This window comes from Giraffa tippelskirchi, chromosome 2, assembly GCF_054371585.1.
Source record: "Giraffa tippelskirchi isolate mGirTip1 chromosome 2, T2T-mGirTip1v1.2.pri, whole genome shotgun sequence".
NCBI lineage: Eukaryota > Metazoa > Chordata > Mammalia > Artiodactyla > Giraffidae > Giraffa > Giraffa tippelskirchi.
The window spans coordinates 42,131,531-42,157,628 of NC_137276.1; the positions used below are offsets into that span (position 1 = coordinate 42,131,531).

The 26,098-nt window shown below is 37.7% G+C and overlaps 1 protein-coding gene across 3 annotated transcripts in view; it reads left to right on the plus strand.

Moving 5' to 3' along the window:
- Positions 1–26,098, plus strand: part of PRKG1 (protein kinase cGMP-dependent 1) — a 1,340,287-nt gene that overhangs the window by 852,913 nt on the left and 461,276 nt on the right. For all 3 annotated transcript variants that reach the window (XM_081557175.1, XM_081557164.1, XM_081557186.1), the window contains one exon: positions 19,518–19,623. In XM_081557175.1, the coding sequence (XP_081413301.1) occupies positions 19,518–19,623 (106 nt within the window). The remainder of the gene's footprint in view (positions 1–19,517; positions 19,624–26,098) is intronic.

Here is a 26,098-nt window from a genome sequence, read left to right on the forward strand (position 1 = left end):
AGGAGCCTGGTAGGCTACAGTCCATGGGGTTGCAAAGAGTTGGACACGACTGAGCAACTTCACTTTCAAAGATATTCATAATAATTACTGTGTTCTATCACGAGAACAATTGTCACTCAAATTGGAAATTCTCACCTTTTTGATATAATTTCCTCTCTTTTCAGGGCCAAATGCCCTCTCTGCTTTATAAAGAATTAAAAAAAAAAAAATGAGCCATTCAGTCATCAAATATCATGCTCAGTGTGTCTACATGTGTGTTTATACTCACAATCTCAAATATGAATGGTGTAGTTGTGAAAAAGCCATTGGTTACAAAGCTATTCTGTTATGTTGTCATTTTTAAAAAGGCTGTTTCCCCAAAGCTAGGAGTGAAATTATAGCAGGTGCAGTTTCAGGCCTCTACAATTATCCCAGATTACCCTTTCAATAAAATGTTGACAGCCTCACAAAAACAGTCTTACTATGCTGACAGTTGGAAGCAGACAGGCATTTCTAAATATTCCATCTTAACAGCAGTGGTTTGGATCTCAGAAAGCCTCTTTATATTGTTAATAGGAAACTATTGCTTTTCTCACTTCATACATATTCAGCCAGCACCTTCTAGTTCACCAGAACTTTATATTCCCCACTAGACAACAAAGGTGTGTAGAAACCCTTAAATAATTGCAGTTGGAATACACTACTTTCTAATGGTGGAGCAAGCAAAGTAGGAAGACATATGTTTCTGTAAGTCTGTAAGAACTGTTGCTTCTAAGAAATCTTGAGTAGTGGAAGGAGTCAGAAGTCCCTGTAATTCTGTTTTATAAACAAAACAAGGAAGTAGTTGTTTGTGAATGCTTTACCACTACTTAATGTCTACAACATTAGACAAAGTACTTTTATTAAAATGTTTGTTATCAGAACCCCCTCCATGTACCTGTACACACACACACACACACACACACACACACACACACACACACACACACACACACACACACACACACACACACACACACACACACACACACACACACACACACTCAGGACTGAGTTCAGACACACACACACACACTCAGGACTGAGTTCAGTCCTGCCTTAGATGAAAAACAAAAATGGTAAAAACTTATTGAAATCTTCAGGGATAGGATTGTTTTATATTACAGCCTTAAGAAATGTAAACAATGCAATAGCAACCAGCATTTAGATGAAGAATTCTGTCAAATCAAATATTTAATCTTATGCAACCCTTGCCTCCCATCTTCAATAAGAACTGCTTAACTTTAAGCAGCTGTAAAGATAATATAAAAAGCAAATATAGAACTAGATTTCATAAAAGCAAATCCACTCCCTTTTTCTGCATACTGTGGTAATGACTGTGGAATGCTTACCCATGCCAAGCACCATGTTTTACACAGAGCGACTTTTTAATTCTCACAGCACTGTGTGAGGTAGGTACTCTTGCTTATCTAATTTCATGGATGAAGCTAGCCATAAAGAGGTTAAGTAACTTGCCCTGTCCTGCAAGCTAACGACGGAGCTTGGACTTGTATCTGAGCAGCTTGACTCCTGAGTCCTCACTCTTGACCCCTAGGCTCCATTGCTTCGCATTGTATCACAGATTTTGCCTATGGGGTCCTACACCAACAGCAGTAGTATCACCTGGGCACTTGTTAGAAAGGTTAAATCTAAGGGCCCACCCCAGACCTATACAATCAAAATCAGCAGTTTAACAAGGCCACTGGGAGCTTCTTATATACATTTAAGTTTGCAAAGTACTGATCTAAGACATTTACTAATAGAAAATAACTGAGAAGAAAAATATGTCTAAAATGATTTAAAGTATTTAAGTAAGCTATTCTGTTCAATCCATGGGGCCGCAAGAGTCGGACACGACTTAAGCGACTAAACCACCACATTCTGTTTGTTTTGTTGCAAATCTAGGCATGAAAGTATATGTGCTCATCACTTTTTCTTAGACCAGTAGTTCCAAAGTGGTGGTGCCCCGACCAGCAGCATCCATCAGCACCACCTGGTGATTATTATGTAAATCCCTGGGGTCTAACCAATAGCTGTTGAGGGTGGAGCCCAGAAATCTATTTAGAAAGCTCTCCAGGTGCTTTAGTGTTTCTCAAGTTTGAGAACAGCGCCTTAGTTCTTCCAAGATAGTGCATGATTTCAGTGACTTTGTGGTTATACTCTGCTGCAGTTGTTTAGTCAGTAAATCATGTCTGACTCTTTTACGAACCCCTGGATTGTAGCCTGTCAGCCTCCTCTGTCCATGGGATTTCCCAGGCAAGAATACTGGAGTGGGTTGCCATTTCCTACTCCAGGGGATCTGCCTAACCCAGGGAGCAAACCTGCGTCTCCTGCACTGGCAAGCGGATTCTTTACTACTGAGTCACCAGGAAAGCCCACTTTGCTGTAGACCCTTCCTTTAAAGGTAAAGTTCCTTTGTTTGGCAAACAAGATGAGTGTGCAGAAAAATCTGAGATGTGGACTTTAGTGTCATGGAAAACAAGCGACTGTCCTAAAAATGGGAATATACTTCTTACATACGAATAATGCGGCTGAATTAAAAGTCTTTTCCAATATGGCTAATTCTTTGGAAAGGTTGGCTCTGGCATTTGCCCCTTTGTCATCTTGTTTACCTCTTTCTCCATCCCTTTTGATATTTCATTGTAAATGACTGCTACTTTTAACAGTGCTTGTGAAAGGCCTGCTTTTGCTCGGCTGTCTGGTGTGTTTCTCCTCCACTCTGGCAGAGGCTGCCCTTTGACAGCCTTCTGACTTTGGTCTCCACAGCAATCATTCCCTTGGCTGCCTGCAGGCTCTCCTAGTTGAGGCCTAATAAAGATGACATGTATGCTGTTCCTGCAGGATGGTGTCCTTTCGACTCATCCTTCTCTCCCTGCCTGGTAATGCCGTTCATTGTGTCTGGTGTAGAGATGCATAGCCTTCTTGGAAATTACCCTGGAATGCTGTTTCGTCCCTGGTACTTAGTTGCAGCTGTATGTGTGGCTTTCCCATTAACTATTCAGCATCAGATGCTGTGTGCTCTGGTGTTTTAAAATTGCAAACATAGGTTTATCTTCTTTTTCAAAGTTAAAAAGAGCAGAACACCTTACACCCATCAGGAAGAAAGAATGGCTTCATCATGGGACATTTCTAGAGTAATGGGGATGTGTTTTTAAACCTTAAGTCCTGAAGTGATGGTCATTTTGCAGATTATTGGAGCAGCCTCAATGTACCCTGTCTGTACACCAGAGCTTGTAATAGATTATGGGGGGACGGTTGTCTAACTTACCTACTTGAAGTAAGCTACCCTGTTCCACATGCTTAATTCAGGCATCTACCTGACAATACAATTACAGTATTGAACTTCCTTCCCTGATGAAATAAGGAACAATTTCCTAAGTCTCGATCTGACTGTATAGTTTCATTAGTGTCAATTAGGCTGCCTTTAATTTAGCTTTAAAAATGGTCACAGCTTTTGGGATAAAAAATTACATTGTTTTGTTTTTTGCCTCTCATCTCCCTTTTTATTATTGAAAAGAGAAGTATTGATGGAAAAAGGCTCACTTGTGACAGGAGAGCAATTAGTGTGAAGACCATGACTAATTAAAATAAATGCTCTTCTCATCTTTTAGAATCCAAGTTGCTCACTAGGGTTGTTATTTCCTTCTTCCTTCCTTAGCCATAAAATTGTAATTTGATTATTTTTATATAAAGAACATTTGGAATCATGTCAACTCCTCATCTGAAATAGCTCCTTTATTTCTTCTTGGTATTTTTCAGTAATGCCCTTACAAATGGATGACAACAGGTGAATGATAAACAGTAGATGCAATGAGAGGAGGAAAAACAGTGGTTATTTTTTAGTAAAAAGTCTTATCTTTCATTCCCCATTAGTCCTTTTCATACTCATCTTTCCACTTCTACCCTGACAGGTTTTGTTCCTCTTTACCATTGTTTTCCTGATTGGAAAATAATAAAAGGAAAAAAATGCATAAAAATACTGGCCAAGGGAAGCTGAAAGAGCCAGCAAAGAGAAAATTGTAAGGGTCAAATTTATATACTAAAGTATATTCCTGGCTTCCTACTTAAATGCAACTTGTATCAAATCAATGTCTATGTATTTTACTACTGACTTACAATGAAGATTTCAAATTTGTCAGTAGATTTATTTTGCAGTACTAAGCAGAAACAAGATACAAGGAACAATAAAGACTGAGGCTAGTTATGTTGATTATCTCCTAATTCCTCATTCTACATTTTAGATTCATTTGTACTCCAGCCAAGACTACCGTCAACCCTATACTGTGCCTGATACATGTTTGTATTTGAACAGACATAATATAATTGTGCCATATTTAAACACATAAAGCCAAATTGATAAAGACATCATATGGTTAAGAAAGTATATATTAGCTACTTTTGTCAGTGGCTGGGGGAGATTTCGATCGGCCAGTGTAGATGAACAGACCAGTAGTTAGCCTAAGACGTTAACTTTGATTTAACAACATAATGATGTATCTGTGGTTGAACTGTTGTAGCATCTGGGTTAAGGAGTTTAAGCTGTATTGTCTCCATTTCTTGCGGTTCATTACATCCTTAAAGTAGGTGGTATTAGTTATACTGAAGAATACAGATTTGAAATCCCCAGAAATCCATAACTGACAATATTGTTAGGATGCATGGGGTAATTTTTAGAGATCTTAAGTTTAAGAATGGAGTGAATGGTACCAATCGAGTCAGAAGGTGGAAAATTTGTTAATGTTTCATTCATGTTGGCTAGGATCTGCTGAAGTCATGGCTGGAGTCTATAAAATATGGCAGCACAGCAATTTAAGCAGGTGGGTTTCTTATCTCTGAACTGAGCAGTAAGGGGATAGAGATGCCTTGCCTGTATTTTAGGAGTTTATGTCTTTGAGCTGAATAAAGAGTGTCTGTGTAGAAGATGGAGTGGAATGAAAGGAAAAAAGAAATAAGATTTTTTTATATAGTTGTAAAGTGAGGTTTTGCTGGCTTTATTAACATCAGGAATTTGGCAAAGTCTTCCCTTTTTGTCCTCTTCCTGGTCTCACCACAAACATTCCCCCTCCTCCCCCCACCACCCAGGGAAATCTTTCCTCACTCCTAGGGCTTGATTAGATGCTCCTTATAGAGGCTCCCTCCAGACCTTGTGAACCTGCCAGGTGACCCTAGCATTCAGCACACCATGTTGATGCTGCTTGGTTCATTGTTCCCTTTTCCACTGAACCATTGTAAGCTTCTAGAAGATAGGTAATGTGTGTATATTGTTTGCTACCATACCTGAAGTACATGGCAGTTAGAATTTCCTAAATATTTTTCTGTGGAACAACTAACGTATCGTATTCAAGCTCATATGACTTTAGTATTTGTGACTTTAGCACTTCCCTTTTTTCCCTTTTATGTTTCAGTGCTTTGTAATGATTCAGCTGTGTCTTGAGACCCCTTACATCTCATAAATAGCTTCCAAGAATTAGATCAACTAGAATGCTTAAGATTTCCAGAAATGTGTCAGTTATTATTAGGCAATTTATCTTTGAAAAAATCTACTTTGTATAAAAGTCATGCAGTCCAAATTTACAATTTGGAAAATGTAATTTGATTGTATAGTACAAGAGTACTATATTGATGTGAATGGTTTTGGTCATTTTGGTTAAAACTGTAACATATGAATTGAGAATGCTTTTGAAGGAATTTTGGGAAATGAACTCTGTAACTGTCATTGTATAGCTGAATAATTATTTATAAAGTCACTTAATCACTCTACCATTTTTTGTGTGTGGTTTTTCCTACCGACACAATAGATTCATTATAACTTGTTTTATTTAAATATCATTTCAAAAAATTAGAATTATTTATATGAAAACTCTAAAAACTATAAAATTCTATTGAAGTGGCTTAAGTATTCCAGAGCTTAATCTCTTTCTATTCTATTCAGTGATTATGCCAGAATTAGCAATCTGTAAGGTATGCAGGACTCCTTCTGGGGTTCTAGACATCAGACTGGGTCTGGCTTAAGCAAAAATGTAATTTGATAGATCATTTACTCAGAAAGGGTGGGGGGGGGAGAGGGTGAGGAATGGGAAAGGATGGGACTCTGGGATTGAATTCCTCAGCATGGTGATTCTCCAAGGAAGAGACTCCGCTGGGTCAGGCTCAATAACACATCCTTAGAAGCCTCAGCCATGGTCAGACTGAATTAAGAAGTAACTCTGCTACATATAGTTGCACCAGTCTCCACCTCCTCAGCAAATATACATCCTTCAATGGTGTAAGCAAATGATAAGCTCTGTTCGGTCCACCACTGTTTGCTGAAAGAGTCGACACAACTATGCTGACCAAAGGCAAACCGTTAGGTCTAGTTTGCTCTCTGAATATCACCTTGTGTCTTCACAATTGGTGCTGTTGTGTGAATATGATGCTTAGTGTAAGAAAAGTGGATATATTTAATATGTTTAAGCAGAGAATCCTGTTTTCTAGGGTTTTTTTTCCTCCAGCAGAAACCAGTAACCCTGTTCTAAAATATAGAAGATATTGTTTCTTATATCTGTAAAAACAAAACAAAACTTTGTTTCCATTTTGTATCCTAGCACAACCAGTCTCTGTCTTTCAGGTCAATTAAAACTCATTTTTCTAATTGTTGTTGAATGATCAGTTTTCGTTGCAACACTGTGTGTCTTCCAGACAAGTGAAATCCCAAGAAGGAAGACGGCATTCTCATAATTTGCCAAAAGTAGACCATTTTGAAAATGTAAAACAGCTGAGCTCACTTGACATTTCTTGATGTTGTCTACTTCATCTGCCAGCAGAGGAGATGGCTAGAGAGCTCCCTTTCCTGATGATTTTTTTTTTTCCCCAGACTTCTGCCAGACATAGAGAATTACATATAATTTACTAAAGAAGAGATGGTCCAGAAAGCAACATTTCTATTTCAAAGCCTGCTAGTGCCTAGAAAATAAATGTGAAGTAGTATTACAGCTGTTTGTTTTAACCACCTGGGTCATATACTTTCTTAATGGGGCCAAGACAGAAGCTTGGTTTTCATATTTATGTGAGAACCTGAAAGGTATCATAAATTATGGCTGTTGAGTCTAGCCTTAAGGTGGCAGTGAACTAAGGTGATGTAGAGGTACACAACAGAGATGGAAACTTCTAAAGCACATCACAGTGAGTTTCTCATGGAGATACAGCAGGGGGATAATAGACATCTAACCTCAATGCTTCGTTTTTTTTCCCCTCGAGAAATAAGATTAATTAAGGGTACATCAAATATATACCTTCTGGCATATAGACACGTTTGCAGAAAAAGAAACACTATGATATAAGAACTGGCTAGGAAAAAGGAAACCCTTCCTTTGGGAGACAAAATTTTAATAATGTTTCTGAGTGGAAGTTGTGTAATTCAACTTGCGAGGAAAAGTTATTAGTATGACTTTGTAAAGATGTTTGTTTGAATTTCAGCAAATATGGAAACATACATTTTCAACATCTTGGTGCAGTGTTTAGGGATGCAGCCCAGTAAACCGACAAAAGGACTTACAGATGTAATATCCATTTCCTTAATGAGATTCAAGACAAAATCTGTTGTTATGCACAGATGTGCAGTGACATTTACCAAACATGTACTGATATTTTTGAATTGGGCATACTGTTCAAAATGTGCAAACCTGCAGGAAATGGTGTCACCATAACAGAAGCTGCCAGCAAAACCATCTCACGAACTTGCCAGAGATTGAAGTTTATGATTGAGGTCCAAAATGTGTCATGTTTGGGTCTTCACTGATGTTCTAGGGACTCTGTGTGTATTGCAGAGCCTATTGAAAATAAATCTCATTAAGGTGGAAGAGCCACCCCACCTCTGTTTACTTTTCTAAAGGATTGTATGCCATCTGTTGGATCATTTTTAATTCTAGAATTTTCCCAAGATTTGGATTCAGCTAAATTATATGAGTCCCGTTTATAATAGAATTAAGGGCCATCCAGAGAAATGAAGACTAGGGAGAGGCTTATACCTAAAAGTGCCAGGCAGGAATATGTATGAGTTATTCAGTCAGCAAACATGTATTGGTCCTTTTCTATGTGCCAGTATCTGGATACATACTGCTCTGGGGATTAAAAAGATGAACAAGACACATGTTTTACCTTCAAAGAGCTCTATGTTGTTGAAAGCCAGCATCTCATCTTGTCATATTAGCACACTCTGATTCTTTATCATAATTTCCTGCTTGACCTTTAAGCTTTCCTAAACCTGTGTGCAATTCACCAAGTGATGTTTCTGTTTATTATTCTGAGGCAATGAACCAACGTCATGACTGCTCTAAATTTGTTTTTTGTTTTTTTTAAAACTCGGAATTCATTGTCTGTAGCCTACAAGTTAATGTTTGTTTCCTGCATGTTTAAAAGATGGAAACATCATTAAAGGACATCCTTGAATGAAGAACGTGCCAGGTGACAGTTACCATGTTGAGTATCTATCATGATTTACTTCATTGATACCTGAGAAGAATTTTATGAGGCATATATTATTATCTCAGTTTCCTAAAACAGACTTATGAAAGCTCAACTTACTTGCCCAAGGCCACACAGTCCCTGTGTAGAAGATACACAGGCCAGATTACTGACTCACATGTTGTAGCATGCTGTTTCATGACTCTAGTTTTCTATTCCTGAGCTTTTCAATTTGTGCAGAAACAACATTTCCTTCATCAACATCAACAAAGGACATCACTTTTTTCTAGACATTTGGCTGTCTGGCACAAGACTTGTTACTAAACAAGCATCCTTGTGTACAATGCCCCTTACAGGAGTATGTTACATTGAAGTAACTATAATTATGTATGCATTCATTCATTCTTTCAAGTTTTTTCAAACTTTCTGACCAATCCAGTAGTTCTGACTCTCTATTCTGTGCATTGATCTGTTAGCTACTATAAAATCTTGCAGTTCAATTACTCCTTTGAGGAGATCCAATTCAATTTCCCACCTGATACAGGAATTCTTTCTCCCCTATTTTATCAGGTGGTCTACTGGAGCATTTCCTGTGATGATAAATATCTTAGGACAAGTTAGCCATTGCTATATTATCTTTGTCTTTACATTGAGTCTGATCATCAGCCCTGTCAGTTCTAATTACTGGCTTAGTTCTGTTCTTGACAAGTCAAAAGGAGCTGCCGCTTAATTCACCAGAAGCATTATGGAGTGGATAGATTCAAATTTTGCTTGAGATAGAATAATTAAGACTATTATCATAAGGCGGAATAATAAACAAGTAAATGTATAAATAAGGAGGAAAACTAAAGAAAATTAACTTTGAGCAGCAAGAAGGTACTTGAGAACAAGGTCTGTATCTTGTTTATCTTTGTAATACCAGTGCCTAATACAGTTCTTGGCAAGTAGTAAGGTCTCAATAAATGTCTGAAGAATGTTTGTTATAAATGTCTCCCAACTTTTGCTTTCAGGCTAGACTTTAAGGCCACTATAAACAGCTTTATTGAATATAAACAGCTTTATTGAATTCGTTTAAAGGCTAATAAACCCATCAAATCTTTTAGGACAATTACTGAGTTTTTCCCTTTCTCTTATCCAGAGTGAGTATCCTCAGTTTCTTCATTTTTATTTTCAGATAGTTTCCCCCCTGGTAATCTAGTAACTTATTTACCCTAAAACATTTGTTGAATTCTGTGAGGTGTCACACTACTCATGGTGGACCGTGTATAAAAATGATATATCATTCAGGTCCATGAATAACTATGATGCGAGTCACAGTGATAAAAACCACCCAGCAGACACAATCAGAAGTTTTTAGAAAAATAGAGAAATTCTAGCTGAGGTGAACTGGAAAGTCTTCATGGACAAAGTGGCCTTTAAACTGACTCTTGAAAGACTACTAGAATTGTCATGATTAGAGGAAAATAATTAGAGCAAAGACTGGAAGGCAGAGAATGGAAGGGTAGATTTGGAAACTTGACAGTAGAATCACTGGACAAAATAAAAGGTCTGCATAAAGGATTGTGAGAGATGAAGCTTGAAAGGTAGTTTGTGGATTAAATGCAAAGATGAAGAGGTTTTGGTTTATTTATTGGCAGTAGGGAGCCATTGACAATTTTGTGGGCAGAATAACAGGATTAGAATAGTACTTTATGAAGATCAGACTTTCAAGACTGTCTTGGAGTAGCTTATCGCTTTAACAGTCCTTCTTTGTCAGTAGTTCACAAAGTGATGATGTGATCTTTATTGTTCTTCATTAGACAGAACTCAGTACTTTTGTCTTCATGACTATCATTATTCTCTGGAGGTCTTTTGGCTCCTCCTTTCACTCTTGTTCCCTAATTTGCATCTGAGTTACAGAGAAAGCCTCTTATTTCCTAGAGGCTCATTCCCCCTTTCTTCCTTCTCTTTGACCTAATATACTTGACATTGTGCTTCATGTCAGGGTTGTTTCAGATGACCTGAGGTTGATTGGTTTGCTTATTTATTCACTTTTATACCCCTCCCTCTGGAAAAGGCAATGGCACCCCACTCCAGTACTCACCTGGAAAATCCTATGGACAGAGGAGCCTGGTAGGCTGCAGCCCGTGGGGTCGCTGAGAGTCGGACACGACTGAGCGACTTCACTTTCACTTTTCACTTTCACACATTAGAGAAGGAAATGGCAACCCACTCCAGTATGCTTGCCTGGAGAATCCCAGGGACGGGGGAGCCTGGTGGGCTGCCATATATGGGGTCGCACAGAGTCGGACACGACTGAAGCGACTTAGCAGCAGCAGCAGCATACCCCTCCCTCCAACCACCTGCCCCTACCCCAACTATAAGCTTTATACAGAGCTAAGTGTCTACAGGTTTCTAAATGATTGCACTTTGGTTTAATAGATGTTTACAACAGTACACTGTATTTTCTAAACAAGAACTTCCAGGAGAAAGACTGGGACACCTAGGGAATCATCTGCTTCCACAGCCAGGTTTTGTATCCTCAGACCCTGTTACTAATTAGCACTTAGTTTTTAGTGTTTGTGGGCTTTGGCCAACAAGAAGGGAGATGTGGTTAGAGTTCTGCATTAATTGAATTTGCTCTGGCACACTTGACCTCACATATATTTGTCTCTGCTTTCCTTGATGGCTGCTGTCAGCTGGACTTAGGATGGTTCACATGGTTTTAATTTCAAAGATGACTTTTTGACACCACTGGGACTCACTGTGCATAAAAAATTGGAGCTTGTAGAATGAAGCACAGTGCTTCCTGAGCTTTTTCACAGAAGGCTTCCTGAGCTTTTTCACAGAAGGCCACCTAAAGATAGAAGGTAGTTGTAGTGATTCTGGAGGTGAGGGAGGGGGTTGTGCTAGGCATGACATGGTGTTGAGAGCCAGGAGAAGTACAGTAGAAGTTAGTCACAAGGAGCCTACCTCAGATGCAAAATACTTTTGAGGAAGTCTCCCTCATATTAAAACCTTGGGTAATATATGCAGCCCATTTCAGTTTTAATTTCAAGAAATCTTCCCCACCTCCATTATTGAAGTCAAATTTATATTTCTTTTTGCTCCTATGATATTTAGCGATGAGGCCTGAGTAACTACCGCACACACACAGGGTGATAGAGTGGGTCAGAAGAATAGGATGAGGAAAGCAGGTATTCTTAGTCCAGTTTCAGAAATATGTTATAGTGACAAGAAAGCAGGCTTTGGAGTCAGAAAGAAACTGACTCTTATAATTATTATATGTGTGACCTGGGCAGTAACTTAGCATCTCTGAGATGCAGTTTCCATATTGATAGAAAAGGGACAAGAATACTTTGTAGGATTAATATAGGATAGATATAAGACATGAAGTTCTTATATCATGGAATAAATGCTGAATTATGTTACCAAAATAGTGCTCCTTAATATTTTTATATCTGTTCTAAAATAAATCATCATCCATTTGGTCCTTTAAGTAGCCTTAACTTTTTGTTTGTTTGTTTGTTTTTTATATTTTTTCTTTAGTTTTTAGCCTTAACATTTGAAAGTGAATATACATTTTAAAATCATTACATTAGTTAATGTTGCAGTATTTTCAAAAAGTTTATCATTTGGCCTTACCAGTTGCATTGTTCAAGGTATAAAGTTGAGCAGAATTTAGAGGGAAAAGAAAAACTGTTTCATTTCTTTTGGTTTCATTAAAGGGCAACTCACTGTACCACATCCTTTCAAATATATGAAAATCATGACAACACTGATAAGTGATTTTCTACTATTAAGTTTATAGTAATGATTATCCTTATCTGCAGTGTCCAATTTTATAATCCACCATCTTTATAGAATATGTATCATTAAAGAGATAACTTTTCAAGGCAAGAATGTTTAGAATATAACTCCCATACTAACAATGAGGCAGTCTGCACAGTGGAGGTATCAGCACTTCCCAGATGCATTGTAAACAGCAAACGGCCTGTTCTAATTATGAAGCATTTGTCTTAGAACATTCCAGCAGTTGGAATTGGCTTTAGGCAAACATATGCCTTAATAATATTGGGAAACAGTTGTGGGCTTCATGGATCCCCTCAAGATCTCTTCTAAGCTGGTTCCGTAGCACTAAGTATCTGAGTGATTCAAGATTCAAGAAAATAGGAGTAGGGTAGGGTGTAAAAATAAAGTTTCTAGAATTTCTGGAGCATATAGTAAAGTACCTTATGGTATGAGCTGGTGCTCTTTTAATGTTGAAGGTGAAATAGAGCAAAGTAAGGACATCTTTCTTTTTCTTCCACCCACATTAAACCCTCCAAAGCTTCTAGCTCATTCAAAGTTTAGATCAGCAGAAACTTAGATGAAACCCACCTATTATCTGAGAATGTTCTCTGGAGAACAGTAAGACTTGGGGAAGAACAGATTACTCTGAAACCCTTGTCAGAAAACTCAACTTGTGTTTTGCTGCCAGGAAATGTCACTTTGAAAAGCTCAAGTTGAAAACCGGTTCTTTTCTGATGGAGATTATCACGGTCTACAAAAATTTTTGCAGTGAAGTACAGAAATAGATTTTATTTGAACAAAATGTTTGCCATACACACAAAATTCAATTTAGAAAATACTTGATGAGTGCTCCTTTGGTCTATCCTAGGCACAGGAGAAGCATGTAAAGAGAATACAAACATTGATGTGCTGGGCTCACTGTTCATCCCGTTATTGGCTGAGCTGAGGGAACTCTCTGGAGTCCTGGGGGTGGGGGGACTGGAAATAGTCTGGGAACTTAGAGAAGTGGCTGTTAACTAAATAAGTCTCATTTGAGAAAGTGAAAGTGTTAGTCTCTTAGTCCTGTCCGACTCTTTGTGACTCCATTGACTACAGCCTGACAGGTTCCTCTCTTTATGGAATTCTCCAGGCCAGAATACTGGAATTGTTAGCCATTCCCTTCTCTAGGGAATCTTTCTGACCCAGGGATCAAATTTGGGTCTCCAGCATTATGGGCAGGTTCTTTACCATCTGTAACAATTTGTATGTCCCTGTGGATGTAGACCTGGGCTTCCTAGGTGGTACTAGTGGTAAAAAACCTGCCTGCCAATGCAGGAGATGTAAGAGACAGGGATTCGGTCCCTGGGTCAGGAAGATTCCCCTGGAGGAGGGCATGGCAATCTGCTTCAGTATTCTTGCCTAGAGAATCAGAGGAGCCTTGGGGGCTACAGTCCATAGATTCGTACAGAATTGGACACGACTGAAGTGACTTAGCACACACGCACGCATGGACGCAGACCAGCTAAGTATTACCTCTTCCCTCACCATGCTTCCTGTCTCCTTTTCTGTCTAGGATACTTAGAGCAGGGATTCTTAATCTTAAGGGTGCCATGGACCTATTTGTCACTGATGAAGCATATAGACTCATCTAAGAATGATTATTAAAGCATAAAATGCACAGGATTACAAAGAGCCATTCACATTGAAATAGAGTGATGAAACATTTAAGAATTAATTGTCGTAAAATAAAATTTAAAATAAGATCTAGAGGTCCAGTTAACTTCCATAATCTCAAAATAATGATGAATGTAAATTATATTTAAGATATCCTCAACAAATGTAGGATGATATAAAAATAGCCATGTTTTCTACAGTAAAATGATTTGTTGCCTATATTTTTTAAGATTTTTTTTTTGATTTTTAGTTGTGCTGGGTCTTCCTTGCTGCACACGGACTTTCTCTAGTTGCAGTGAGCAGGGCCTCCTCTTCGTTGCAGTGCACAGACTTATTGTGGTGGCTTCTGTTGTTACGGAGCACAGGCTCTAGGCACATAAGCTTCAGTAATTGCAGTGGGCGAGCTCAATAGTTGCAATGTATGAGCTTAGTTGCGCATAGCACATGGAATCTTTTCAAATCAGGGATCAAACCCGTGTCTCCTGCATTGGCAGATGGATTCCTTTCCACTGTACCAGCAGGGAAGTCATGTTACCTACACTTAGAAAAGATATGCTAAACTTCAGTAACAGAGTAGTAAAAATAAAGATGTTGTTTTTTTCACCTCACATTCACAAATCCCTTGCATCCCTTCCACAGACTCCTTCCGGCTCCATGGACCCCAGGTATCTCCATTCAAACTCCTGTAACAAACACCACAGACTGGTTGCCTTAAACAACAAAGAATTTTCTCACAGTTTTTCTCACAGAACTCACAGGAGGTGTGGAGTTCAAGATCAGGGAGCTAGTACAGTGGAGTTCTTGGTGTGTGCTCTCTTCCCAGTTATATCCTCAAGTGGCATTATCCTGATGTGTGCATTGGCGGAGGGAGAGAGACCCCTCTTCTATAAGGGCACTAAACACATCATGAGGGCTTCATCCTCAGAACCTCATCCAGACCTGATAACTCCCTGTACTATTGTGATTTGTAATAAGAAATATAATAAATATTTGGTCTTCATCTCTTTTCTGGCATTGAGCTCCTAAATTCCTTGGAATTTCATTCTTGGAATTTCCTAAGTGAGGAAAGCAACTAATCATCGACCAGATTTGGCAGGAACGATAGTTTGTTGGCCTCTGCACTAGACCACGAGTTTCTTGAGGGCAGGAATTGTCAGCCTATTTTCTGTCCCTCATGTACAGCAATAGTGTCAACTAGATTGGTGTGAAATAAATATGGGCAGAATAAACCTTTGAGGCATGTGTTCTGTACCCACACATGCTTTCTGAGAATTCTTCCAAAATTTGAATTTGGCAACAGATGCATTCCTTGATAGGAGAATTTCAGCCAAACCAGATTTGTGGTTTCATAGTCCAGCACAGTTTTATGTCTCATTCTTCTATAATTTTGGTGGCTCCTAAGCAAAGGCCAATTTTGCCTCTGTTGAAGGTATTCTTGGTATACTCATGCACTTAGGAGATCCCAGGGTTTATACAGAGTGAAGTAAGCCAGAAAGAAAAACAACAATACAGTATACTAATGCATATATATGGAATTTGAAAGATGGTAACGATAACCCTATATGCGAGTCAGAATAAGAGACACAGATGCATGGAACAATTTTATGGACTCTGAGGGAGAAGGTGAGGGTGGGACGTTCTGGGAGAATAGCATTGAAACATGTATATTATCGTATGTGAAACAGAACACCATTCCATGTTCGATGCATGAGACAAGGGCTCAGGGCCGGGGCAATGGGATGACCCAGAGGGATGGGATGGGGAGGGAGGTGGGTGGGGGGTCCAGGAAGGGGAACACATGTAAACCCATGGCTGATTCATGTCAATGTATGGCAAAAACTATTACAATATTGTAAAGTAATTAGCCCCCAACTAAAATAAATAAATTTATTAAAAAAAAAAAAAAGAGATCCCAGGGTAAAGGTAACTTGTATCTTTTCCATATAGTTCAATCTAGCTTCAACCTGAAGAAAAAAATGACAAATGTTTCAGTAGAGAATTCTAGATACATAATTGAATGAAAAGGAAAATACCTTCAGCCAGCCCTTTTTTCCACTTTATGCTCTTCTGACTTCTTTGTTCATCAATAGCAGTCACGGTGAAAATTGCAGGAATTTTGTTCCTGAAGTGCTTATCCCCTACAGAGATTAATACCACACTTAAGATCAAAGGTAAATGGATTTTTTAAAAGGCGTTCTCTTCAAGTTATGCAAGCAACAGACTTACACTCCAACAGGCTGTTTAAGAAGCAAGATACTAATCACAGCTCCAATATAACTGTGCTTCTGACAACACAGCAAGGTGATTGTTCATCATGCTTGCCCACCTGTATAAAATGCTGACCTCACTAATATGTATATTGGCTGCATATAAAAAAGATGTTGGCATCTTGCCCAAGGTCATGGAAAAACTTGCAGTTTCCTCAAGCCATATTCATTATCATACAAAATATCTGAAACATGGTTTTAGACAGTTCAACAGCCCATGTAAATGGAAGTATAAGATAAAAATACTGAATTCTGTGAACTTATTTTTATAGATCATTTTTCAACACGTGAGTCATGATATCTAATAAATTCAGTTTAGATATTTAAATGTAATCTTAGAGTCTGACTAGGCATATATATTTATTTTGCAGGTGAATTTCATGTATATAAATTACATTAATTAAAAATTCTACCCAGTGGTTATCAAATAAAAAGCAAGTTTCTTGAGTTGGGGGAGGTTATAAGAAACGAAACAGGGATTTTTCTATGAGCGAATATGGTACATTCTTATTTGAGGTAACATAATATAGGCATAGAGATAATTGACAATATTAGCAACATGTGTGAAGTGCCAATGAGTGACACAGATAGATAAAGCCAAAGCAATTCATAGGACAAAAGGTTGCTGATCAGAAGAGACCATGGATGGAAACTGGACTTGGAAGTGTGAACTAACACTAATAATGCTGCGGGTAACTTAGTACACACACATGCCCCACTACTTCCCCCCGCCGCACCACCCCCAAGCTTCTGCTGTTACTCCCATTGTTGTCTTATTCACTTAGAACCTCCTCACTTCATCCCTGAGTTACTGTGGCCTCTGTCTCACACTCATTACTCCTTGTCTGAATCTGGGCACACAATGTATTATTAGAACAATTTTCCTTACACTGAGCTTTCATCATATTACTGCTCTGTCCCACGGTTTGTACATAAAGTGCATATTTGATGACACTAGTGGTGGTCTGTATTCTGCTTGACTAAGGTGTTTCTGAATCCAGTGTGTCCCTTTGAGATTAGTCTTTCTCAGCTATTGCCATGATCTTATCTTTGGCTTTCAGAGATTATAATAGAAGCCTTTATATACTGTTACCAGGGGTGTGCATTGTGAAGTCTTTCTGTAGGGCAAGCCTTAAAATGCATCTATGCTTTATTTCATTCTGACATTATGCTTCCAAACATGCCTTTGAGGTGTGTTTAAAAAACACATATCATAGTAAAGCTATTTTTATTGTTGCTATTTTTTAAAATAATACAATGTGTTGGTTATCCTAATTGGTTCTTTGGAGGGAGGAGTGTCTGTCTATACTCAAAATACCTGGGAATATTAGAAATGATGGAGAATATATAAAATACTAATTTTTTTTCTAGAAAGCATTTTACTTTTTTTAATTTCTCCATAGTGTGTCCTTTAAAATTGTGGTTCTTTGTTCTGTCTTTTTAAGATCTCTAATAGCTTCCTGTTGTTCATCAAATTAATCCTTGCTTCTTCTGCCTGGCTTCCAGGACCTCACATCAGCCCACTCTCAAACTGTGTAGCAGCCCTGTAGAAATCTCAGCCATTTCAGTCTGTATTTATCTCTGACTGGACTCCCAGAGCCCAAACTCATTCCTAATGGTGTTCTTATTTATGTACTTTCCCCACTTGACTACCCTTTGTCTATCTCTGTCCTACTTTAACTTCTGTTGTTTTTCAAAGTTCTACTTCTTATGAATCTTGTCAAGATTTTCTCAGTCCCCTGTGGTGGTATCATCCAGTTCTGTGGTTCATCTCAAGTAAACAGGTGTTCTGGAAAAGAGTCTGGATTCAACCGAAGGAACTAGACTGTAACTGGAGAATACCTGTGAGATGAGCCTTGTTTTCTGATGAAGGTTCATTTTTGAAGGCTATTTGGAATGGAGCCATGTACACACCAGTCCTTGCTGCCTTGTTCTTTTTCTACTTAACTTAACATCTGTTTTCTTCAATAAAGAACTGGCTAAGGGAGAAGTCATGTTTTCTTTCTAAGCTTCAAATAATTTTTCAAGGAAAAAGTAGGTAAAATTCAAAAAATAAAGGTTTACTCTATTTACTCAATAATCCTTTTATCATCAGTTATGTTTGACTCTTTGTGACCCCATGTGCTGTCGTCTTCCAGACTCCTCTGTCCAGAGCATTCTCCAGGCAAGAATACTGGAGTGAGTAGCCATTCCTTTCTCCAGGGTATCTTCTCGACCCAGGGATCAAACTCAAATCTGCTGTGTTGCAGGTGGATTCTTTACCACTGCACCACCTGGGTTTCCCTCATTGAACTATAACCTGGCCCCATTCACTGGTCTTGCTCAAACCTGTGCACAGCCCTTCTCTACCCTATACTCTGTGGGTACGTTGTATGCATGTATGCTAAGTAGCTTTAGTCATGTCTGACTCTTTGAGACCCTATGGACTGTAGCCCACTAGGCTCTTCTGTCCTTGGGATTCTCCAGGCAAGAATACTGGAGTAATTTGACATTTCCTACTCCAGGGGAACTTCTGACCCAGGGATTGAACCACATCTCTTGCATCTCCTGCATTGGCAGGCAGATTCTTTACCATTAGTGCTATCTGGGAAGTCCATTATGAAAATTTGCAAACATACATAAAAATAGAGAGTATAGTAAAATATGCCTGTTAAATACTCATCATACAGATTCAATTATCAACATTTTTAGCATACTCTTCTTTTAAAAGTTTTATCTTAATATATTGTTTTCTTACACTGTAACATCTGTCTTTTTCTAAAACTTGTCTTTTAGTCGTGTGCTTATTAGATCAAATGGTGATCTATCCTGTGGTATTGAGTTTCTGTACTTAATCATTGTCAAAGCCAGTGATATGGGAGAACAGAAATTAAAATTCAACAAACATATCTAATATAGTTTTGTATGGTAACTGTGGGCGCAGGTTACAATTTAATTGTAATTATTATTTCTATTAACTCCTAAGCTTGAATTTACACCTACATTTTTTACAAATAAAATATGATCATGTGAGTCATTAACACTATTCTGGTTAATTACCAAGTGTTACTTCTTATGAACCTCTTTTCACATGATTTCCTTTGTATATAACTAAATACTTCCAATGTATACTTAGACCTTATCATCCCTTGAGAACGTAAGAGTGACAGGAACCTTTCTTATAGACAGTAATACTAGTATTAAATTATGAACTACATTTTGTCTGTAAGAACTTGTCTTCTTAACTAAATAGAATAGCATTAGGATACTAGCTTTAAACGAAGGTTAATCACTTTCATTCCTCTGAATAACTCATCACTTTTACACAGTATAGTTCACTGTTGAAGTTCCCTAATTTTTCCCTATTTGTTTTTTCTTTTTCCCCAGCTCTTGTAAATGTGAAACTCTGGGCCATTGATCGACAATGTTTTCAGACGATAATGATGAGGACAGGACTTATCAAGCATACCGAGTATATGGAATTTTTAAAAAGGTAGGATGCTTTTCTTTTCTCCTGAGAGTGTTTTATTGTCTTTTCAACCTTTTCCTGAAATGCAGCCCAGGGAACACTTTTTGCCTTTATCTCAGTCTTATTAGCTTACAAATTTATGGAAGTACAAGATTTTGGACTGGCTTCTTTCTATTTCTGCTGCCAAATTTCATGACATGTGGTTAAGTCAGAACTTCAGAGTTTCATTCAATATTCTATTACAGAGGAGAGAAACAAGTATCTGCATGAACAAAAAAGGATATTGAGGTCATCTCTATTTATCAGTTAATATATTGTAACTCTTTTCAAGCAACCCACAGTATAAGACAGAATCATCCTGTATATGAAGTTTCATACTAAAGATCAGATGACTAAGGTGAAAAAGTTCCAAGAAGAAGCTTGTTATCCTTTAATCCTGAGTTTAACTTCCAAAATTAAATTCATTTTATGTTGCAGTTCTGAAGTATCAAAGGCTTTTCTTTTCTTTATATTATATATTATCATAATAACTCAATATACCATGGGAATTGGAATGAAACACCAGTTTTCATTTCTTAGGAATATATTGATATTCATTGAAATTAATTTGTCTCTAATTAGAGCTTATTTTAGAGAAGGTATATTATTTTGTCATTAAAAATAATATTGACAATTTTACCTTTTTTCAGAAAGCAATTATTTTGTATAATTTTTCTTTTGAAAATAAAATCATCTTTAAATAGTTATATATAGAGTATGTGAGCTAAATGAGGTTGCAACACCTATTAAGATTTCATTTTTGAGAGCTAGAATGTTAAACTGGCCTTTTCATTTTATATTTTTATTTTTGGTGAATAAATGGCCTAAGTTGAACTAAAAAAATCAAATTCTTTCTTTGTATCAGTGATACAAAAGTTTTAATGGATATTTATTGAATTTTCTTAAATGCAGTTGTATGCTTGGATATTTCTTTTGGTTTGTTTCTGATTAACTGTTCATACATTTTTCATTTCTACATATTTTTCTTTATATTCTTGCTAAAATTCAAATATGTCAAGTGATAATATGTTAATTACGGTGTTGGTAGGGTATCAATTTTTTATCTCAGTGTGATTTAGTGAAACACTTAGGAAAAGTGGATGTGGGAGTTTCTGTTTAAATGTTAGTATAGTTCACAAGGAAATGATTCAAGTGCCGTATGTGATGTTATGTATTAACATGCATATAGATATATATGCTGATATGTGTATTGATATATAGATGTGTGTATGTGAATGGAGATAGATGGAAGGAGACAGAGTGTATATTCACTGTAAGCCTCTATCAAAGTGCAAGTTACTGATTTTCTTGTGACATAGCCCTGAAAAAGAAAGATCCCAATTGGTAATCAGTGAAATGCTTGTTTGTGGGACAGAACTCACTGTTTGTCTCACATACCTAGGAGCTGCGTACTCACCATGCTGACTTCAGCTTCCATAAGTTTTCATAAGGAAGTGGAATTGTGGCAATGCTGTCTTGCATGACACCAACAAAAACTTTTTAGAAGCACAGTTTCAGGAAATTGGAGATGTCTCTGTGCTCCGTGTGTGTGTGTGAGAGAGAGAGAGAAATTCATCCTGGATAAACTTTTATTTTTGTAATATTCTCAGAGCTGTTCAAATTTGTCATCTATTTTGACAATTCAAACCTAAAGCCATAAAAGTGGTTCTTTAGAATTTGTGAACATTCCTTGTTGGTCATCTTAGAGAAAGTGGAGTTTACTGATTTAATATAAAAGAGTTAGGCACTGACTTTGATGTCACTTTGCATCTGGCCACTCTGTAAAACATCAAGTCCACATGATTTGCATATGTAGTACTGGGCTGGGAGTCCAGAGAGATGACACAGTGACCACTGTTGCCTCGGGCTGGTTTTAATCTTCCTAAATTATGACCGTGACCAACTGGCTCCCTCTATAACCTTTCAATAGCTGGCAGTTCCTGTTGAATTAGGTATAGCCTCATTAACTGGTTATTCAAGGTCCTGCCCCAGCCAGTGGCACCCTGCTTTTTCAGCCTGGTTTCTTCTTGCCCCGGGGCAAACCTAATTGTTCCATGTGCTCAAGCAAAGCAGACCCTGTGCTTTTACATTGCACCCTGCCTCTGTTGCCTTTTCCCCCACAGTCAATGTTCAACTCTCCACTGTTTATATCTTAACAAACTAAAAGCTGCCCTTTCCATAGATACGGATGTTTCTACTGAGAAGTAACCTCTCCTTCCTCTGAAGCCTCATTTCTACCATGTTTTCTACTATATTATAACCTCACTACTAAACTTAACTCTACTTTTAAGCTATAAACTTTTCAGGACTAGAGCTATTTCTTAAGCATCTTGATACTCTTCTTTGGCACAAAGCTTGTCATTTTGTAGACAGGCATTTTATAGGACAGTAAGTGTGGGGCAAGTATGTAATTTTCAGGGCCCATTGGAAAATAAAATTCAAGACTCTTTTGCAAAAATAGGGAAAAAATTTCAAGTCACTGGTGGCATAATATTAAACAAAGCATAGGGATCTTCTAATCTTGGGTCCTGCACTATTATCCTCGTGAAATTAAAAGTGAATAATACTCATTCCTCCATTTTCCAAAGTTAATGTGTTCTGCCATTTATTTGGCAAAGCTTTTGAGATGGCATATATTCCCCAAGGAAATGATAGGTCTTGTTAAAAACTAAGATGATCAAAATTGAAGTTGTCTATCATAACTTCAGAATTACTGTTATTTCCCTGTGTATTGTAGATTTTAAAAAATTTGCTTAGCACTCTTTTACACTATGTAAAAGCTTTAACGTTTTATATAGTTAAGTCAACCAAATTTTTTCTTTTATATTTTCATGTTTATAAAGTCTGTGTCATAAAAATATAGACTTAACACTCTAAAATTCTCTGTAGCCGCCTGTGTGTGTGTGTGTGTGTGTGTGTGTGTGTGTGTGCATGCACATGCATGTGGAGGGGTGTTTTTGTCTAGTGCACTTGCTAAATAAAACTTTGATCTAAATTTTTCTACTACAGACACATACACTATTTTGTTAAGCAGTTAAAGCAATTGTGACACTATAAGAAAAAAAGATAAACTCTGGGAAATGGTTTTAGAAATCATCAGAATTCTTTGCAGTGAGGGTCTCCGTTGTACATGGGAATGCCTTCCTAATGAAGTAATTTCAAGGGTAGAGACAAACTAAAAGAGGAATGATTCTATTATCACTGCTCATCTCCCCATACCACTCTTCTTTACTTTTCTAAACAAGCAGTAAATTTAAAGAGTAGGAAAAGGCGACACATCAGGCATGTAAATGCACAGCCAAAATGCAAGGGTTTCTTTCTTACAGTCAGCTTTTATTTTCATTTCAGTGTTTTAACCCATTTTATAGCTACTAGTCATGTGGTTTGGTCTCCTTTTTGCTATTAAATGCCACATCAAACATGATTCTGGTTCTTTAATGCTGTTTAGTCCATTCTCTTTTGTGCATGCATTTTACATTCCCTGATGAAAACACAGATGTTCCTATGCAAGCATAGTGGAAAAAAAAAAAAAAAAAAAAAAAACTCCCCCCCACCACGGAGCAGTGCTACTAAGCAAAGCATGATTTTTGTAGGTCCAGTAGCAGTTTTGTTAGTTGCCAACATTTTCCATCTTCTTTGGCTACTGAAAAATGGTGTTGTTTCACAGATGGAGTCTGAAAAATGAGCCAAATAACTGCCAGAGCCAATCTGTGTCACTTTTTCCTGAGCATTTTCTCTGTTCTGCTTTTGGCACAAACATCTGTACCCAGAGGAGCATTAGAATTCAGCTGTGTGACCAATGGGATATACTTGTAGGAACTGGGTTTTCTGTTCGTCCCGAACTATGCTGCTGCTGCTGCTGCTGCACCTCTTATTTATCTTAATGCCTCATTGACAAATCAGAGACACAACAGGGAGAGTTTGGAATTTAAATGACTCAATCAAGCCTGCTGATCCTCAAAAAAAAAGTAAAGCTTTTCTTGATCCACTAAGGAATCTTTTGTTAAGGCAGGTAACCTTGTATCACCATTCTGCATAAAACCTTTCCATGATGACATCTCACTCTTAAGATAGAGTAGTTCTTTGGCATTGTCTCCAAAGCCCTGTTTCCTTGGGCTACTTCTCACCTCTCCAGGTTCATCTCACTCGCCATCTTTTTCTTCATCTTCTCACTGGCTCTTTGCTCTAGTCACATTCAGTTCAGTTCTGTCACTCAGTCGTGTCCGGCTCTTTGCGACTCCGTGGACTGCAGCAAGCCAGGCCTCCCTGTCCATTGCTAACTCCCAGAGTTGACTCAAACTCATGTCAAGAAGAGGAGTGGACTTTTGGTAAATCATAGAGCTACAATGCTGAATTAATCCTTCTGCCACAGTTTTCTTGTGGAAAGCCCTGCTGCACATTTTGGTGCTGTGTAGTGTGTTAGTCACTCAGTCAAGTCCAACTCTTTGTGAACCCATGGACTGTATAGCCTGCCAAACTCCTCTGTCCATGGAATTCTTCAGGCAAGAATACTGTAGTGGGTAGCCATTCTCTTCCCTGGGGGATCTTTCCAACCTGGGGATCAAACCCAGGTCTCCTGCATTGCAGATAGATTCTTAACTGTCTGAGCCACCAGGGAAGCTCGATATAAAGGTTCCTTATTCTATATGCCCATTCCTAGGGAGTAAGCCCAAATCTGGTTTGCTATTCCACCTTATCCCCTAAAACAATAATACTTGTATACACACCTAACATAGTTAAATATGTTACTTACATATGTTTATTAGAAAAGTAAGTACTATTCCCTTTAAAAAAGCAGTATGACTTTTCTTCTAGAAACTCCATGCTAACTTTTTGATATCAGAATGGCCTTCACTATGAGGATAATTTCATTTTGGTTTGACTGTGACTTCAGCCTCTACCCCAGACCAAAACTTATTGAATCTTCTCTTTAATTGCTTTACATTTCTCTCATCCAATAGTTTTTGCCATACCTGCCACTAGCATGTGCCTACATAACAATGCATCTTCATGTCTGATCTGATATAGCAATGATGATTACATTTTAGACTTAGAAAAATTTAAGGTAAGATAGTTTCATCTCTGTTGACATGTTATAGGTATCGCAGTTGAGTCTTAGAGCCCAGAATAAAGTCAAATTTAGTTAGAAAGAAAACTTAGAACCCAGGCTTATGAATTCCCCATCTGAGTATCCTACAATATATGTACTCAAGTTCATAGTTTATATATAATGAAGCTCTTCTCTTAACATGAGAGTGGGTTGGTGGTATTATTTTTTGCCTCTCCAGAAAGATAACTTACAAAAAGTATTAATTTGTTATCCTATAGACATTTTTCTATACTCTCTATATATGTAATTTATTTTTTGGACATGCCTCATGGCATATGGGATCTTAGTTCCCTGACAAGGGATTGAGCCTGAGGAGTGGAATCAACCATTGGATTTCTAGAGAAGTCCCTATACTCTATATGATTTAATTTCAGCCTTGGGATAATGAAATTTTAAAATGCCTTGCAAGTATTTCTTCCTCTGATCCAGTTTAAAAATCCAAAAAATTTCATTTTTTAAACTCAATCCAACAGGTCACCTTATTTCACAGATTTTTATTTTTTTTATCATATTTATAAATGAACATAGAGATGTAGAATTCTTAGAGAAGAATATAAACTTGTAAGTGATATGAGAGTTTTCTCATTCCACTAATGGGAGAGCCAAGACCTAGACTGGTTATGGAAGTTGCCCAGGGTCACACAGGCAATTGATAGTGTGGTTAACCCTTGGACAATATGAAGATTGGGGCACCAGCCCTTTTGCAGTCAAAAACTGGAGTATAACTTATAGTCAGCCCTCTGTATGTATGATTCCTCTATATCTACCATACCACATCATCAGTTCCAACCAACCATGGATTGTGAGACACTGTAGTGTTTACTATAGAAAAAAATATGTCACTGCTGTTCAAGGGTCAACAATCATATTCTCTGCCCTAAAGTAAAGCTGAAATTTTGCTATTGTATAGAATGTCAGCTGTCTTTTGTTCAAAATCTCCAGAGTAGAACTCACCATGGTCATGACTAAACATATGTTCTGGTGTTTCACAATTCCTCTAGGATATGTTTTAATGTTCCTGCTAAGATTGGTTTATTTGTCATAGAAAGAGAAAGTAACTGCTTATAGCTGCCCTTGTAATGTCAGTTTTGAATGACAGATGTGGGGTGGGGTCTGGAAATTGACGTTTTTAACAAGTTCTCAGCAGATGATCATGCTTTTGGTCTGGGAACTACTCTTAGGAATCATTGATTTTGTGTATAAGATGAAAGTAGAAATTATATTTCAAATATTCCAGATGTTTGTATGATGTGTTAGGAAAAGAGTATGTTTCAATTTTGGGTTCATTTATAGGTATGTGATCTTAGACAAGTTTCTGTATTTTTTTTTTTTTTTTAATGGAGGATAGTT